At 41.4% G+C, this 15,919-nt stretch overlaps 1 protein-coding gene across 1 annotated transcript; it reads right to left on the bottom strand.

Moving 5' to 3' along the window:
• Positions 1–6,925: 6,925 nt before the first annotated feature.
• LOC111549891 lies at positions 6,926–15,678 on the bottom strand. Its single transcript, XM_023223079.1, has 5 exons — positions 15,552–15,678; positions 14,961–14,984; positions 10,636–10,763; positions 9,288–9,440; positions 6,926–7,264 (listed from the first exon to the last, which is right to left on the bottom strand). Exons 2-5 carry the CDS (start codon positions 14,971–14,973, stop codon positions 7,142–7,144), a joined length of 417 nt encoding a protein of 138 aa, XP_023078847.1. The 5' UTR covers positions 14,974–14,984; positions 15,552–15,678; the 3' UTR covers positions 6,926–7,141.
• Between the last annotated feature and the right edge of the window lie 241 nt (positions 15,679–15,919).

Genomic DNA, 15,919 nt, shown 5'->3' with positions numbered 1-15,919 from the left:
ATGTGTGTTTTGTTACAGGTCCCCCAGACATGAATTTAGAAGGCTAAAATACCTGAGCAAAGTTGTAAAAGAGAAGTAGGTACTTTTCAGCCTGACATTGGCATCTGCTAAGAAAGACGACAGTGAGGGCACCTCATGCATGCATGGACTGGAAAGAAGTTCTGTTTGGACCTCCAGTGTTCTGGTTTGGCTCATTCATAGGCTGTGAGGTGGGGCAGAGGAGGCACAGTAAGAGATGAGCACCATTTAATTCTGATAAACTGTACACAGCTAAGTCAAGGGGCAGCAATGTGGTTGAGGTTTGGTGATATAGAAAGAGGCTTTCTTGTGAGGGTCATCAAAAGTCATTATGGAGAGTTTGTATGCCATATATATAAATGTTAACATACATATTCATGCATAAACCATACATATTCAGGGAAATAGGCAGCCCCTGAAATTACTAGGAAAACTAACCAGGGAAGTAAGGCTGTGTGAAATGGGAACAAGGCGAGACCAATGGCTGGATGATGGATTAGTTGATTTTTGCAGTAATCTTTGAGTGGTTGATGAGGTTCTGGACCAGGATTATGTCAAGTGAATAAAACAAAAAATTATCCTCATTATTATGTAAGACTGTCAGTGCCAAGAGCAACATGACAAGACTGGGTGCTTGATTGGATCTGACAAATGTAAGTGAACAACACTCCATTCAGAAGGCTTTGTCTTCTTTTTCTCCTCTTCCTTGTCATCTCAGCTCTGAAAAGAAAAATATATCCTGGCTAATGAGCTTCAGTTTACATGACATTAACCAGGAATTTTTATTAACCCAGCAAATGGCAACTTCCCATTCTACCTCATCCATTAGGCAATGAATTTTAAATTGAAAGAGAGGTGTTTTAGAGGTCTGTTTCACATCACTGCTTTAATTTCTTATTTGTCAATGTGTATAGATTTCTGATGCTGCAGAAATGGATAACTGCTGGCCAAAGGAACGCAGGGATGCTTGTGACTCCCTCTAGACTTTTGGATGAATGTTTTGCAGGTACACCTAAAAAACTAATTTTCTTCCCCTACACAATAAATGAAAATGAGAATTTAAGATCCTAAATACCACTGCCCAATTTTCTGTCCTCTTGCTCCCCCACTCCAACCCTGTCTTTACACTCCTCTGAAAGGCAACTATGTCTAAGATGAGACTTATTTTATGTGTCAGAACAAAAATAAAATGCAATTTAACACACTCTGGAATTATTTCAGAAGCAGTAGACTCTTGAATAATTTAGACTTGTCTCTGAGTTTTAAGCATCAATCAAATAATTAGATAAGGTAAATTAAGGAGGCCAGCAAATATAATTTACCGGTTTCATCACCTGTTATACATTTTTAGATTAAGTGTGGAAAGGCACTTAGAGGAGACGTCAGAGCTCCTTCCTAAGGGAAGTCATGTGACCTTCTCTACCTCTCACAAACGCTCCTTTTTATATCAAGGGACCATTTGTTTGCTCTTAACAGCAAATAGCACACTCTGTCCTCCAAATGGCCACCTGCACAAGCCCAGCACTTAAGAAAGACTAAAAAGCCGTATCAACCAGTGATAATGTGTGGATCTTTATGAGCCTGATGGAAATGAATTATCTCAGAAAACCATCACAGGAGTAACAATTTCTTAAATGGATTAGATTGAGTTGAGGACTATATTACAGTTTCTTTCTACTCTGGAAAAATCTAAATCACTTCAATATTTTCCATAATAAAGTTTCCTAAATAGACCCGTGAAATAAAAGGAAGTGCTTACTAACTGCTATGCACCAGCCATCAGCCCAATTCTTCATCCAGCTCTCCATTATTCAAGATCCACTTTACATGATGCCAAAGGGTCTAACTCCCTCCAAGACGTCAGTGGGAAACACCAGGATGGGATATTTGAAAGTCACCCAAGATGTGAGGAGGGACCTATTCTCCATCTTCACTGCTCACCCTTTGGAAATTTTCTTTCAGGCCAAAGGAAACATGCCTGAGGAGTGGACCCCAAGCAGCCAGCACTGGGGCTGCCAATGGGAGGGAGCATCTGCCTGGGCAGGAAGGATAAAGTGGGAACATGGGTCTTCTTGTAACTCACTACACCAGTGGTCTGCAGATTTTGTTGTGTATCAGAATCACCCACAAGGCCTCACCCCTGAGTGTTTCTGATTTAGTGGATCTGGGGAAGAGCTTGAGAATTTTCATTTCCAATAAATTCCCAGATGATGTCAATACTGCTGGTCTGGGACCACACTTTAAGAACCATAGCATCCTTTGAGAAACTCTCAGGAGACGGTTGGTGGGTGGCTAGGTATTGTACCCTTGTTTGTGTTTCTTCACATCCTTGGGTATTATTCATCCTTACTTACCTCTCATTGACTGATTTTGCCTCCTTCCCCTGCCTTCAACACAGTCATTGCTATCACTAGGCCTTGGTCTCTTTTTCACCCTATCAGAACACCTTTCCTCCTCTTTTCTGTCTCTTCATCTTCCTTTCATTCTCCAAAGCTCAAGTCAAATCCCACTCTTTCCATGAAGATGATTCTAAACAGCTCAAGCTCTCATTTCTCTCTTTTTTTTTCCCTTAAGTCTTCCAGTTTTTATGGTCTGTAGTAAGTCTTAACTGTTCCCAGACTGATTCATGGGATTTCTTTCTTCAAGTGAATTATAAGTTCTTGCAGGCAGGGATGGTTCATAGATAAAAGTGGTGATGATATTTAACATGGTGATGTTTACCATGAGTTAAGCATTGCACTAACCCTTTTACATGTGTTAATTCCTGAGGTATTATCATTCCCCTTTTACAAGTGAGGAAAACTGAAGAGCAGATAGTGCATAATATCACACAGGAGCACTTGGTGGGGCCAGTATTGAAGCCAAGACCACCTGAGTTCTCTTTAACCACTACCCAGGTGATGCAAGGGTCCCCTAAGCACCTCAGGCAAAGCACTCAGCATGGCACCTGGAATATAGCGGCAAGAGCACTCTGTAAATGGCAGCCAGGATTCCAGAAGGAAAGGCTGATTCCTGAGTGGTGACTGAGAGAACTGAGCAGACACGTAGCCTACGTTTTCTTATGATCATTTTACTTTGATCAATGCCTTTTGCATTATCCTAAGCACACAGAAATAATGCTTATAGGTGTGCAGAGTTGCTTCACACATAGCCCAATTGTCTTTGCACTGTGCTATTCACCTTTTATTTTCTTTTTATTTTCATGGGTGATGGCCTGTATTTGAATGAGTGGGATAGAGTTACAAGAGTATCCCACGTTCACGGAACAATCAGCTTTTTGTTTTTATTTGAGATGGAGTTTTATTCTTGTTGCCCAGGCAGGTGTGCAATGGCGCTATCTTGGCTCACTGCAACCTCTGCCTCTCCAGTTCAAGCGATTCTCCTGCCTCAGCCTCCTGAGTAGCTAGGATTAGAGGCATGCACCACCACACCTGGCTAATTTTGTATTTTTAGTAGAGACGGGGGTTTCTCCATGTTGGTCAGGCTGGTCTTAAACTCCAGACCTTAGGTGATCTGCCCGCCTCAGCCACCCAAAGTGCTGGGATTACAAGTGTGAGTCACTACACCTGGTCGAAACAACCTTTGTGCTCTAAGATTTGCCACTCATTTGGGGCCTTAATCAATAACCCCAGGACTTAATAGCTCTTCAGGGCACACAACATGTACCAATTGCTAGATGTGAAAATAGAAAATAAAATATAACACAAACATTCATATTTATGAATTTTCATTTTCACAGCAATATCTTTAATAGTGAAGCCAATAATGGCAACACGAAGCATTGATAATCACGATAGCAGTGTTTACAAACTCTATAATATAGCAGTTAATGTATTGCTCTTCTTTTGCTCAAATGCAAATCTGTTTTTTGGCATATCTCTTAATTCCCACCAGATGAACATGTTTATAGGTACACTGAAAGCCTAGAGTATTATTTGGTTAGGATGGCTTCTTTTAACATAAGAAGCTCTAAGGTTTATATTTCAAAGAATGACACACATGATTTATCACACATCAAAATTCTGAATATACCAAGCAGTCATGCTTGTCATTATACTAAGTCTTTCTTACAGGTAGTCTATTTACCTAACACACTTTTCTCCCTGAAACACTGAGGTATACGCTTTTGTATACTTCTATTCCTATTTAAAAGACAGAAAATGATGTCACAAGCAGGTCAGGCGTGGTGGCTCACGCTTGTAATCCCAGCACTTTGCGAGGCTGAGGCAGGTGGATCACAAGGTCAGGAGTTCGAGACCAGCCTGACCAACATGGTGAAACCCTGTCTCTACTAAAAAAAAAAAAAAAAAAAAAAAAAAAAAAATACAAAAAAACTAGCTGGGCATGGTGGCATGTGCCTGTAATCTCAGCTACTTGGGAGACTGAGGCAGGAGAATTGCTTGAACCCGGGAGGCAGAGGTTGTAGTGAGCCTAGCTGAGATCCTGCCACTGCCTGGCGACAGAGACTCCATCTCAAAAGAAAAGAATGTCACAAGCAGAAACCACTTAACTAAAAATCCCAGAGAATACATATCAATCTGTATTACCTTGTACATTGAGCATGAGCACCAACATGCTAAAGTAAACAGATGGACTTTGAGGACAATGGGTACAATTAGCTGTGTGGACTGGGCCGCATACCTGTACAGGGATGCTGTAGGATGCCTGAGTCACTTTGTATGAGCTAAATGAGAAGGACAGCACCTCTTAAGGACCACAGGTACAAAGGTAGGCTCAAGCCTCAAACTCAAGGAGGTAGCTTGTCCCCACCCCTAAGAAAGGCAGCAGAGTAGTTACACTGGTGGCAGCAACATAGAACCAAAGTGGAAGGTACTTATTTGAGCAGAGTCTTGCTTGAAAATGCAGTGAGTCACATGCTGCAGATGGCAGGCTGTGATGGTTGAAGCCTCAGCTTTGAGGTGGCTCTACCCAGTCAAGCTTTTTGCCTGCAGAACCCCATTTTTGCCCTCATTTACAAAATTGCCATTAGCAGCCTCTAAGCCTACTGCCTTCCTCATACACACACGGATGGTCCTTTTTCAATTATTGATGCTAATGGGTGAGAGGGATAGGGAAAAGAATGAATAATTGGCTCCCAACTTCATATTCCTTTACTTAACACTTCCCTGGTCTTCTTCACATCCAAATATCTTATCAAAGTTTCCAGCAAATCTTAACCTTGAGGGATGTACCCAAATGTGCTTCTCTGAGACTCTGAATTCCCAGTGCTTTTTTGTGTGTGTTGATGTGTTTGCTGCAGGAACTGCAAGAACCTAGAAACTCCCAGAACCCCTGCCCTGAGGAGACTTGCAGGGTTCTCGCTGGAGGTCTTTAGAAGGCTGGGTTCATAACTGGGTCTCTCTTAACCAAAGCATCCAGCCTCCCCTGGAAACATGATAATCTTCAGCTTCTAACAAAAAGGTTTTGCCTTGTGGCATTTAGCTTCTGGTCAGTTAGCTGTTGTTTCTCCCTCCATCCCCGATCAATCTCAGAAAACCAGGTTAGCTCTAAATCTGGCAACTATTAGGAGCACACTGTCGGTGTGAATTTGTGTGTAAATTTAGAAATATTGCCACTTCCCTCCAAAGCTAATTCTCCATCTTAAATCAAGAGGAAGAAAATGGCTAATTTCTTGGCTGAAATCATTTCTGTTATTTTACTATGTATTTGCGACTATTGCAAGCAAATGTAGAGATTTTTATTAAACTGTATTGGTTTTTAGAGCTGAAGATTTTAGAAAGCTACTCCAGATCTCAGGCTTCTAAACAAACTGCCAGTGAGATCAAAGTTGCTCTATCTGGCTCACGTATTACAGCCCAGGAACCTGAGTGAGTTTTGAACAAGAAATAATCTAAAACAAAAAAAACAAAACAAAAACTGCCTCTAATTCTGCATAGCAGACACTCACCAATTAACTGATTATCAAATGCTTTTTGACAGAGCAATCTTGCCATTGGTATAACTTAAATACACTTGTTTATCAATTGCTCTTTGCTTTTTTTATTTTTCATTAATATATGGGAGGTTGGGTTTCTGGGTGGTCTGTTGATAGCTCAACTTTATTGTGACTTATGCCCCCCAGCCCTCCATTCTTCTCTGTCTTGGAGGAAAACCAGAAACCTCATTACCAGTTCTTTTCCTATATGCCTCCAGGTTATATTTGTCCAGTGAGAGGCACCCCTGTGACATATCTGAGGCAGAAAAGGAGAAGCTATTTTTCTATAGTGCCAGCTACAGGCAGTTACTCAGAGCCTCAGCTTCTCAGAGTCTTCCTGAGAAGCACCTGCTACGGGCAACTTGATCACAACAGAAGCCCCAGTTTCTCTTGAGGGCTCTGCACTTTGGTTGCCCTTAAAGCAACCTTCTGACCTTTCCTTACCCAGCCCTTCTAATGGTTGTGCAAGCCTCAATTCCTCTTCCAACTCTTTCCAACTCATCAAAAACTTAGCACGATTTCTGTTTTCTGATTAAATCCTGACTGATACTGGGGCCAGGGATTCATTCTCTTTTATGCCTCTTTTTTCTTATAATACAAAAGCTAGGGGTATTAGTCAGTGAGAAAGCACTTACTGAAAGCACAGGCCAGGTGCAGTGGCTCATGCCTGTAATCCAGGACTTTGTGAGTCTGAAGTGGGTGGATCACCTGATGTCAGGAGTTTGAGAGCAGCCTGGCCAACATGGTGAAGCCCTGTCTCTACTAAAAAAAAAAAAAAATACAAAAATTAGCCAGGCATGGTGGCAGGTGCCCATAGTCCCAGCTACTTGGGAGGCTGAAGCAGGAGAATCACTTGAACCCAGGAGGTGGAGGTTGCAGTGAGCCGAGATCACACTACTGCACTCCTGCATGGGTGACAGAACAAGACTCCATCTCAAAAAAAAAAAAAATAAATAAAGCACATAATTACATAATTTATATTGCAGTGTGTTAGGTATGAGGACTCACATCAAGATAAAGTCTCCAAATAAAACAGATAAAATAATGACCATGCATATATAAAATGTATATGTAAACACAATAACTAAAAGTTTGTGCCAAGGAAAGACTGGATCAGGGAATCTTCTGGAGGCAAGAAAATCACTAAGATGTTTCCTCTCTTTCTAAAATCTTCTGCTGGGCAAATGTTCAGCAGGCAGCCTTCTTGGACACGGGCTGTCGTCCCTGACTGCATCCATCCTGAGCTCTCTGATATGCCATCCTGCAGGGCAGCACTGTCACCGTATGCCAGGGGCACAGGAAGAGGGAGGCCTGTGAATGAAGAAATGTAGTATTTAATTTTCTGCTGCTTCCTGGACACTCACAGGGTGTAACTGGGAAGAATTTGAGGCTGTGAATAGTTCCATTAAAAGGTACACCTATCATTTAAAAGGAGTTGGGCTTCAAGACCGAAAATGCTGCCTCAACTGGCCTAAACCACATGGAATGGATACAGGAACAATCAGAGGCCCCATGATGCCATCCACCGAGGTTTGTCTTGTCCTCTCCTCTGCTGTCCTCAGCATCAGTTCTATTTTGATGCTGTCCTCCCTGTGGAGGCAAGACAGCTGCCACATTCCTAAGTAACACATCTAGAAACAAAATAACACTGGGTGCCAAAAAGGGAGCATGGTTTCTGTTGTTTGTATTTTCAGAAACAAAGAAAACTCTCCCTCTAAACTCCCAGCAATCCACCGCTCTTGCATGTCCCACTGGCTAGAAGTGAGTCACAAGCCCACCCCTAAACCTGTTATTGGAAAGATAATGGGGCCATACAAATGGGCTTAGTTCAGCCAGGATTTAGCCCTGGAAGTGGGGTAAGCCCCCTGCTTTGTGCCACATTGGAAAGGGATGAGTGCCTGATACTGGGGCTTTGACAGTAGAAAATCAGGAGGGGATACATATTGGTTTCTCTAGAAATGATCTGATCAAAATAGTAGCTACTGGCTGGGCACAGTGGCTCATGCCTATAATCCCAGCATTTTAGGATGCCAAGGCAGGAGGATTATTTGAGCCCAGGAGTTCAAGACCAGCCCAGGCAATATAGTGAGAGACCCAGGCTCTACTCATCAGCCCTCATGAGAAAAAAATTTTCTGGGCATGTGGTATGTGCCTGCAGTCCCAGCTACTCGGGAGGCTGAGGAGAGAGGATCTCTTGAGTCTGGGAGGTCAAAGCTACAGTGAGCTGAGATCGTGACATTGCACTCTAATCTGTCTCCAAAAGAAAAAGAAGAAAAGGTAGTTAATTATTGTAACAGGAAGCAAGGAGGGCCTCAGATTTGTCAGTGTTGTTCATGACAACCACACACTTTCAGAAAGTTTCAGTGGGATTCATACCTTACTTTGCACCACCACACTCCACGGGGCTTGGATGCAATTGTGCTCTATGTAAATGTGTATTGTGTAATCAGCTATTCCTGGAATTCTATTTTCAATCCTGATTTTAATTAGAGGGATACTTCTTTACCACGACAAAGTCATGGTCAGAAGAGAAGCTCAACATTGTACCGAGGTCACAGAAATAGAATTCCATTATTGTGCCTAGAGCAAGCTGAGTCACATGGGTGGAAAATTTTAGATTTCAGGATTGAGGAGCCATCAGAAAATATTCAAAAATAGGTAATGAATACCTTTCCATAGAATAAGACAATGCCATACATGGCCCACCTGGAGATGACTTGATCTGGTGTTTTCTCGATGTTATTAGGGTTTCCTGCAAAAGCAAACAAGCAAAAAACAGTGGTTCCATTGTTAACTATATTAGGGAAATGTTGAGCTAAACAGGGTAAAACAGGTATATCTATTTCAGGACCTCTCAGAGTTGTTGATACGGTTCCACAAACTGTGGCTCTCCAAAAGGGGACATTATATTCAGTGTTTCCCAAACATATTTGATCACAGAATACAAAATGGAATATGGTGAGACTGATCTGCAGAATCCACTTTGGGAAAGGCTGCTCAGGCCCTTCATTTTACAGCTAAATAAACTGAGGACCTGTGAAATGAAGGAATGTGTCCAAGCTTGCTCTATTAGCCAGGATTCCTCAGGATACAAATGGAAGCATCAGGAGAGTTTGAAATGTAAAAAAATGATTAAAGTAGGCAGGATTAGGGAAGCCAACAAGATGTAGTGAGACACTCAGGGAATCACAGCAGCTAAAAGCTATTGCCACCCCAACCCTAAAGGGGAAAGAGAAGGAAGCTTGTTACTGGAGCTCAGCTGAGAGCTGGAGAAACGGAAGGGCTGCCTGTCAGAACTGCCATGGGGTAGGGAAGAAGGGGATAGATACGTGACCTCAGCCTGTCTCTCCTCCTGTCCTCTCCTTTCCCACTGGCGCTGCCCATTGGCCAAATCCATGTGGAAGCCAGAGGGCGGAAGCCTGGTGATGTAGTCTGTAGAGGTCAGCCTCCCAGGCACAGAGCTGAGCAGAGAAGGGTGAGCACATATCTGTGGGGCAGGTGGGGAATAAACAGCACAATTATATAGCTAGTATTTTGCCTTTTTCATTTTTTTAGGAAAGTTTACCTCATATATTTCATAAACTTATGTGAGTTGGCATAATACAATTTAATGCAATATAAAACAAAAAAAATACTAAAAACATAAAGCAATGGTTTTCAAGATGTGGTCTCAAAGTGTGATTTCTAGGGGTTTCCAAGACTCTTTCAGATCTGCAAGGTCAATTTGTAATAGTACTGTGATGTTATCTTGTGTTTTTCTTTCACTCTTTCACAAGCAACCCGTGGGTTTTCCCATGCTGAGTGACGATATTGTTGACTGCTAACGGAATGTGTGCCTGTGCATTCTCATGATTTAAAATTGCCCCATTTTAATTTCTAATATAGTAGATGATAAGCATTACTCAAATAAACACAGATTCTTTGGATCCTCAATTATTTATGATGTAAAGAAACCCTGAGACCAAAATGTTAGAGAACCACTGATGTAAATGTAGCAAAACGACAGATGTGTCCAGGTGAGAGGTGAAGCCAGCTGGACTTCCTGGGTCGAGTGGGGACTTGGAGAACTTTTCTGTTTAGCTAGAGGATTGTAAACGCACCAATTCGCACTCTGTGTCTAGCTAAAGGATTGTAAATGCACCAATCAGCACTCTGCAAAAACGCATCCATCAGCACTCTGTGTCTAGCTAAAGGATTGTAAACACACCAATCAGCGCTCTGTAAAAACACACCAATTAGCACTCTGTTTCTAGCTAAAGGATTGTAAATGCACCAATCAGCACTCTGTAAAATGGACCAGCCAGCACCCTGCAAAATGCACCAATCAGTGCTCTGTAAAATGGACCAATCAGCAGGATGTGGGCGGGGCCAAATAAGGGAATAAAAGCTGGCCACCTGCGCAAACAGTGGCAACCCACTCCCCTCCCCTTCCCTGCTGTGGAGGCTTTGTTCTTTTGCTCTTCCCAATAAATCTTGCTGCTGCTCACTGTTTGGGTCTGCACTACCTTTGAGAGCTGTATTTTAACACTCACTGTATTAAAACACTCACTGCACAGGTCTGCGGCTTCACTCCTGAAGTCAGTGAGGCCAGGAACCCACTGGAAGGAAGAAACTCTGGACACATCTGAACATCTGAAGGAGTAAACTCTGGACACACCATCTTTAAGAACTGTAACACTCACCGTGAGGGTCCACGGCTTCATTCCTGAAGTCAGCAAGATCAAGAACCCACTGGAAGGAATAAATTCCACACACACAGGTACTTGAAAGGAACTATTCTTCATGATGGGCACCAAATTTTCTAGGTTATCTAACAGCAAAGTTGATAGGAAACAAAAGGGTTAGATGGTAAGTCATCTCTAGAGCCTGAGATGTGACTTGGGTAAGTTTTCTAACAACAAAGTATAAGAAGCCCTTGTGTGGAGTTCATGTATAATGATCTACTTATCTAGAAATGACATATGGGATACTGGATAATAAGACAAAGTATCTTTATTGCAAGAGTGGTGCATTAGTTTCCTATTGCTGCATAATAAATGATCACACATTTGATGGCCTAAAAACCATACCCATTTGTTATCTCACCGTTTTTCGGGGTCAGGAATCTGGGCATGTCATAACTGGGTTCTCTACTCCGGGTCTCACAAGGCTGAAATCAAAGTGGATTGCATTCTCATCTGGAGGATGCAATGGAAATGCTAGGATCTGCTTCTAAGCTCCTGCAGGTTGTTAGCAGAATTCATGTCTTTATGACTGTAGAATTAATGGCAGCTTTCTTCTTCAAAGCCAGCAACAGAAATAAGAGTCTCTACTGCTTCAGGTCTCAAACTCCAGGGAAAGCCTGGACCCTCTTTAAAAGGCTCACTGATTTGGCCAGACCCACTGAGGGTAAATGCTCTTTTGTTTAACTAAAAGTCACTTGATTAGGGATCTTAATTATACCTGAAAAAAGTCCCTTCGACTTTGCCGTAAACATAATTACAGGAGCGGTATTTCCTTACTTTTATCCTATCTTACGGTTAAAAGCAAGTTATGGTTTCCACCCACATTCATGGCAATGGGATTAAGAGCATGACTCATTAGGGGTCACCCTGTCGTGTATCTGTCAGAGGTGGGGAACAGATTCAACCATAATCAGAAGGGTTTTAATACAAAGGGTTTTAATACAAAGGCATTAGCACAAGTACATGACCAAACTCCTGAGTGAAGACCTTAGAAGTAATATTCTTTGGGGCAAGATTCCCCTTATGTGAACAACATTCCAGACTCTCAATCAAAACACTACAGTCAAAATCAGAACACAGAAATATGGAAGCATTGCTACCTTGGACAAATGAAGGAATGACAAACATGATGTAAAAGGTAAGTCAGAATATCAAAATAAAGTCGCACCAGGATCTTACAATTCTGCTACTTATTGGCTTGGTGAATTTGGCACCTCTAAACGTCATTGGCAAACACTAATCATGCTGTAAAAGCTAATTAGGATTAAGGAGCATTATCCTGGAGGCCAAAGGGATGTGTATGAGGTTTTAAAGGCCCTAATATATGTCTTTGAATTTGTTAGAGTGATATTTTAGTATTTTCCAAAGTTCTTTTCCTGATAACTGTTGAGAAAAAAGCTGATAGGATTTTTAAATGAATATCCTACAGATGAGGAGGTATTGAAGGAAATTTCTAGGAATAAACTAGTCTAACTTGGGGGTGATAATTTCCTTCTGTAAAGATGGAGGAGGCCACTCTCTATGCCCATGATGTAGAAACAATACTTGTAGAATTTATTAGAGGAGCTCACTCATCTAGAAGACAAAAGTTACTATTTGGGGGAGGGGGAACAACTTCAGTGGCTCTTTGTGCTCTGTACACAGTCTGCTCTCAAAAATGTTGATTGAAGATGAGGATGAAGATAGTGAAGATGAGGAAAATGATAATCCTCAGAGAATTCAAAACACTACCTCTAAATAGCTGTCTTTGCTAATAATGCCTTGTTACTGGCCAGGGCCATGTGATATGAGACACAGGACTGGCCTCTAGCTGAGGAAGGGGAGAGAATAGAGAGGAGAGGGGATGCTGCCAGGGCAGGGAGCTCTTGGGTGGAAGGCAGAGAGCCTCAGAGACAGATTTCACCTAATGTAAATGTTTCCCAGAATGGTTGCTATTTTTGTTCTAAGTAGTTTGCTTATGCCAAAAGTGCATATTTTCCCAACAATCCTTGGGAAATAAGACACAGAAGTCTGTCTTTAATTTTCATGATATCCCGCAATTTAAATCAGTCTGGATGCATCTGTGTGGTTTTTATTTTTTGGTATTGTTTAGATGTAATTAAGCAAATCAATATACAGGTACTTAACTATATATTATCAGGGCCATTTGTTAACAAACTTAGTTATAGGATGGAATTAAACTGTAGTAAAGATTTAAAAACTTGTAATAAATTCAATTATTATCAAGTCATTACTCAGAATCTGAATTTACAGATATATTACCATACTTGACAGGAATTTATATTGATTGGATATTTTGAATATTAATAAAATATAGAACTTAGTATTAATAAGTGGAACTATGGTACAATTTTAAAAAGGAGAAAAACAAATTGTGATTTTTCTAGTTTTTTAGAATTGAAGGGGTTAATATGTTTCTCTGAGTCTCACATATTTGTATTTGCCTCTATGCCTATCAAAAATTTATAAAAGCTACTCTAAGATTGGTTATCTTATTTTTTGTTTTTCCTCCATTTATTTGTGTTTATTAAGGAAAATGGTAATGGAGCTAAAGGTAGGTGAGTCTCCTATAATAAGGAAGCTACGATAATTAAATTATTGTACGGCCACCCCTTGAGCTGTCATTTGAAAGGATGAAAGCTTAATTTTTCCATCAACAAAGTAAATTTCATCCAAGCTGTTGTTTAGAATGCCACATGCATTTAAAAATTACATGTTTAAACTAATCAGGAGCAAATGGAATTTAAACCCCTCATCAAAATAACATGGATAGATTGTAAATTTATGGAGCAGTTTCACTATAGAAAATTAAGTCCATTGAAAACATATCCAGGATTCATCAGGCAAACGGTGCAGTACTGATGTAAACTACCCACTGTGTGAGCTTAAGGCAGAAAGGTCTCTAATAAATTAGAGTAAATAGCAGCTGAACTGGCCTCACCATGGCTTGTCTGTTCAACCTAGCAAGGAAAAAAAGTTAGCATTAATTGGTATGCTCTAGGCTCTCTCAAAGGAACAGGCACTTAGAGCAATTAAGTCAGATGCAGAAAAACAGCTCTGCATTGAAAAGCTGACAGCAGGACTCCTGCACAATATACGTAATGAGTGGCTGAGGACTTTAATGGATGGAGGCTTGGAGACTAATGGACAATTAATGTAAAACAGATGACTTCCCTTGGAGATGACAGTCTTTTGAAAGGCGCTTCACCTGCTGCTCGAACAAATGCGGCTAAAGCGAAATGAAAACAGGAACGTGGTCTCATTGAACAAGGCTAGAGCTAGTATTTGTGTCCCTGCTTTCTCCTTGAGTATTTTCAAAAACTAGGTCAGGAATTTAACAATTCCCTGCAGCTGGTGGTGCAAGCCCCCTCCTGTGGCCTCCTGCCATCCAGGGTGGCCTGAGATCACTGACTGTGCCTCTTGAGCCTTTTGAGAAGCTGCCCTAGCTCGTCTTGTTTAACAGGCAAAAAGAAGACAGGCCATATTATAGTGTCCCAGCCTCACTTTTAAAATGACACAAACCACCCCAACATAGAAATTGCAGTAAATACATATTGGAACATCTCTTAGAAATTGAAGAACATGGTTTCTTCTCAAACTAGGCTATTTTAATTGTGCTTTAATTTTAAGTTAACTGGAGTCCTTCAAATTTAAGCTTTATAAGCACAGACAGGCTCCCTCCTTATGATAAGTGGTTGTGTACCTAAAGCAGTTAATTGTTTGCAAAGAGAAACTCATTTCTTATAGAAACAATGCTGCAATGGCATTTAAGTTTCCACGTGATCTTCCCGAAATCTGTTTAATCCAGATGGAAGCTTAACACAAGTCAGCCTGAGCCCTGGGTCCTGGAACAAGGAGGAGACAGCTGCCCTGTGGGAGACAGGAAGGAAGAGGGAGAAAAAAGATGTTTCCCTCTCTTTCTTAGTGGGAAATGGGATTGGACTGAGCTATAATTTTGAGTTACAAACTAATCCTTGGCAATTTTCTATCTTCTAACACCCCTTTACTCAACACTCAGGAAATCAGTGCCTTATGTCATTTAAGTCGCTAGGCATTTCACCCCTGCCCCCAAGCCCCCAACTCCTCTCCTCACTACAAATGTATATATCTTAGCAATTCCCCACTTGTTCTCCTGTAATTTTTCTTCCATTTTCTCATAACAGTATATCTCATCTAGAAATTGAGGAAAGCATCTTGTGTGGGCTAATGAACACATTTGGCTGATGGCCTGAGCACTCCCAGAAGCCTTTGCATATTAAAGAAAGAATTGCTTCTAAACTCACATGCATGTCCCATTGACAGAATTTCTGTAAGAAAAAAAAAATCGAGTCAAAATTTCAGGTATCTAATTCAAAAAAATCCAGAAGTGCAGGAGAAATGTATTAGGATATTTGTTACAGCACTGAAAAGTAGAAACCACGTAAAAGTCAATGAGAAAATGCCTTAAGTGTAATATATTCATATGGTGTCAGATTATGCAGGAGTTATGTGGGTACGTTAGAGAAGTAGCAAACATCACCCTTTTCTCACAGCCTGCTTAGGTTTCAGCCCCCATGTGCCTGCTCAGCAAGACATGGTTGAGAAGGGTGAGATTTGCACAGTTCAGTTTATAAGCTCTGCCCCTCCCTGCAAAGTGAACACAGAGTCATGGCAAGGGCAGAACTTGGATTAAGGCAGTAACTATTAATATATGTAGATTGTATGTTTTAATCCAGAAATTCATGTAGCTGGTGTGGCATTTACTAGAAGTTGGGTAAGCAGGAAATATCTATTTTCTTCAAATCAAATTCAATATGACTGCCATCCCCTATGTCACTGAATTGCAAGAAATTCAGTCTTCATTATTTGTTTCCTCTCCTCCTTCCTGGGTTTACATAAAAATTGGAAGGATTATTTGGTGCCCAGAAAATGAGCAAGTCTCTCAGTGGGTCCAGGGTGCTACGAATCTTCACTCCCAGGCTCCAACTGAGGCGGCTGGCTCTCCCAGTTCTGCACTAAGCTGCTTCCCTTCAAGCCCTCTTCTCACCTGAGTGCAGCCTGACTGGCGGCAGTGCCAAGAAAGGGGCTTTGGGAATCTTCCTTCCTCGCATTTCAAAAGCTTCCATGTTCCCTGGACAAACTCACTGACTCATTCCCGCTTGTGCCAGCCCTCTCAGTGAGCTCAGGTTTCAGGCAAGGGAGGTAGGTTTCCAGGTGGCCAAGAGGAGCAGTTACCTTAATGCAGTAGTTCTCAGCACGTGGG

The sequence above is a fragment of the Piliocolobus tephrosceles genome, chromosome 5 (assembly GCF_002776525.5).
Source record: "Piliocolobus tephrosceles isolate RC106 chromosome 5, ASM277652v3, whole genome shotgun sequence".
NCBI lineage: Eukaryota > Metazoa > Chordata > Mammalia > Primates > Cercopithecidae > Piliocolobus > Piliocolobus tephrosceles.
This window is presented reverse-complemented; position numbering and strand designations above follow the sequence as displayed.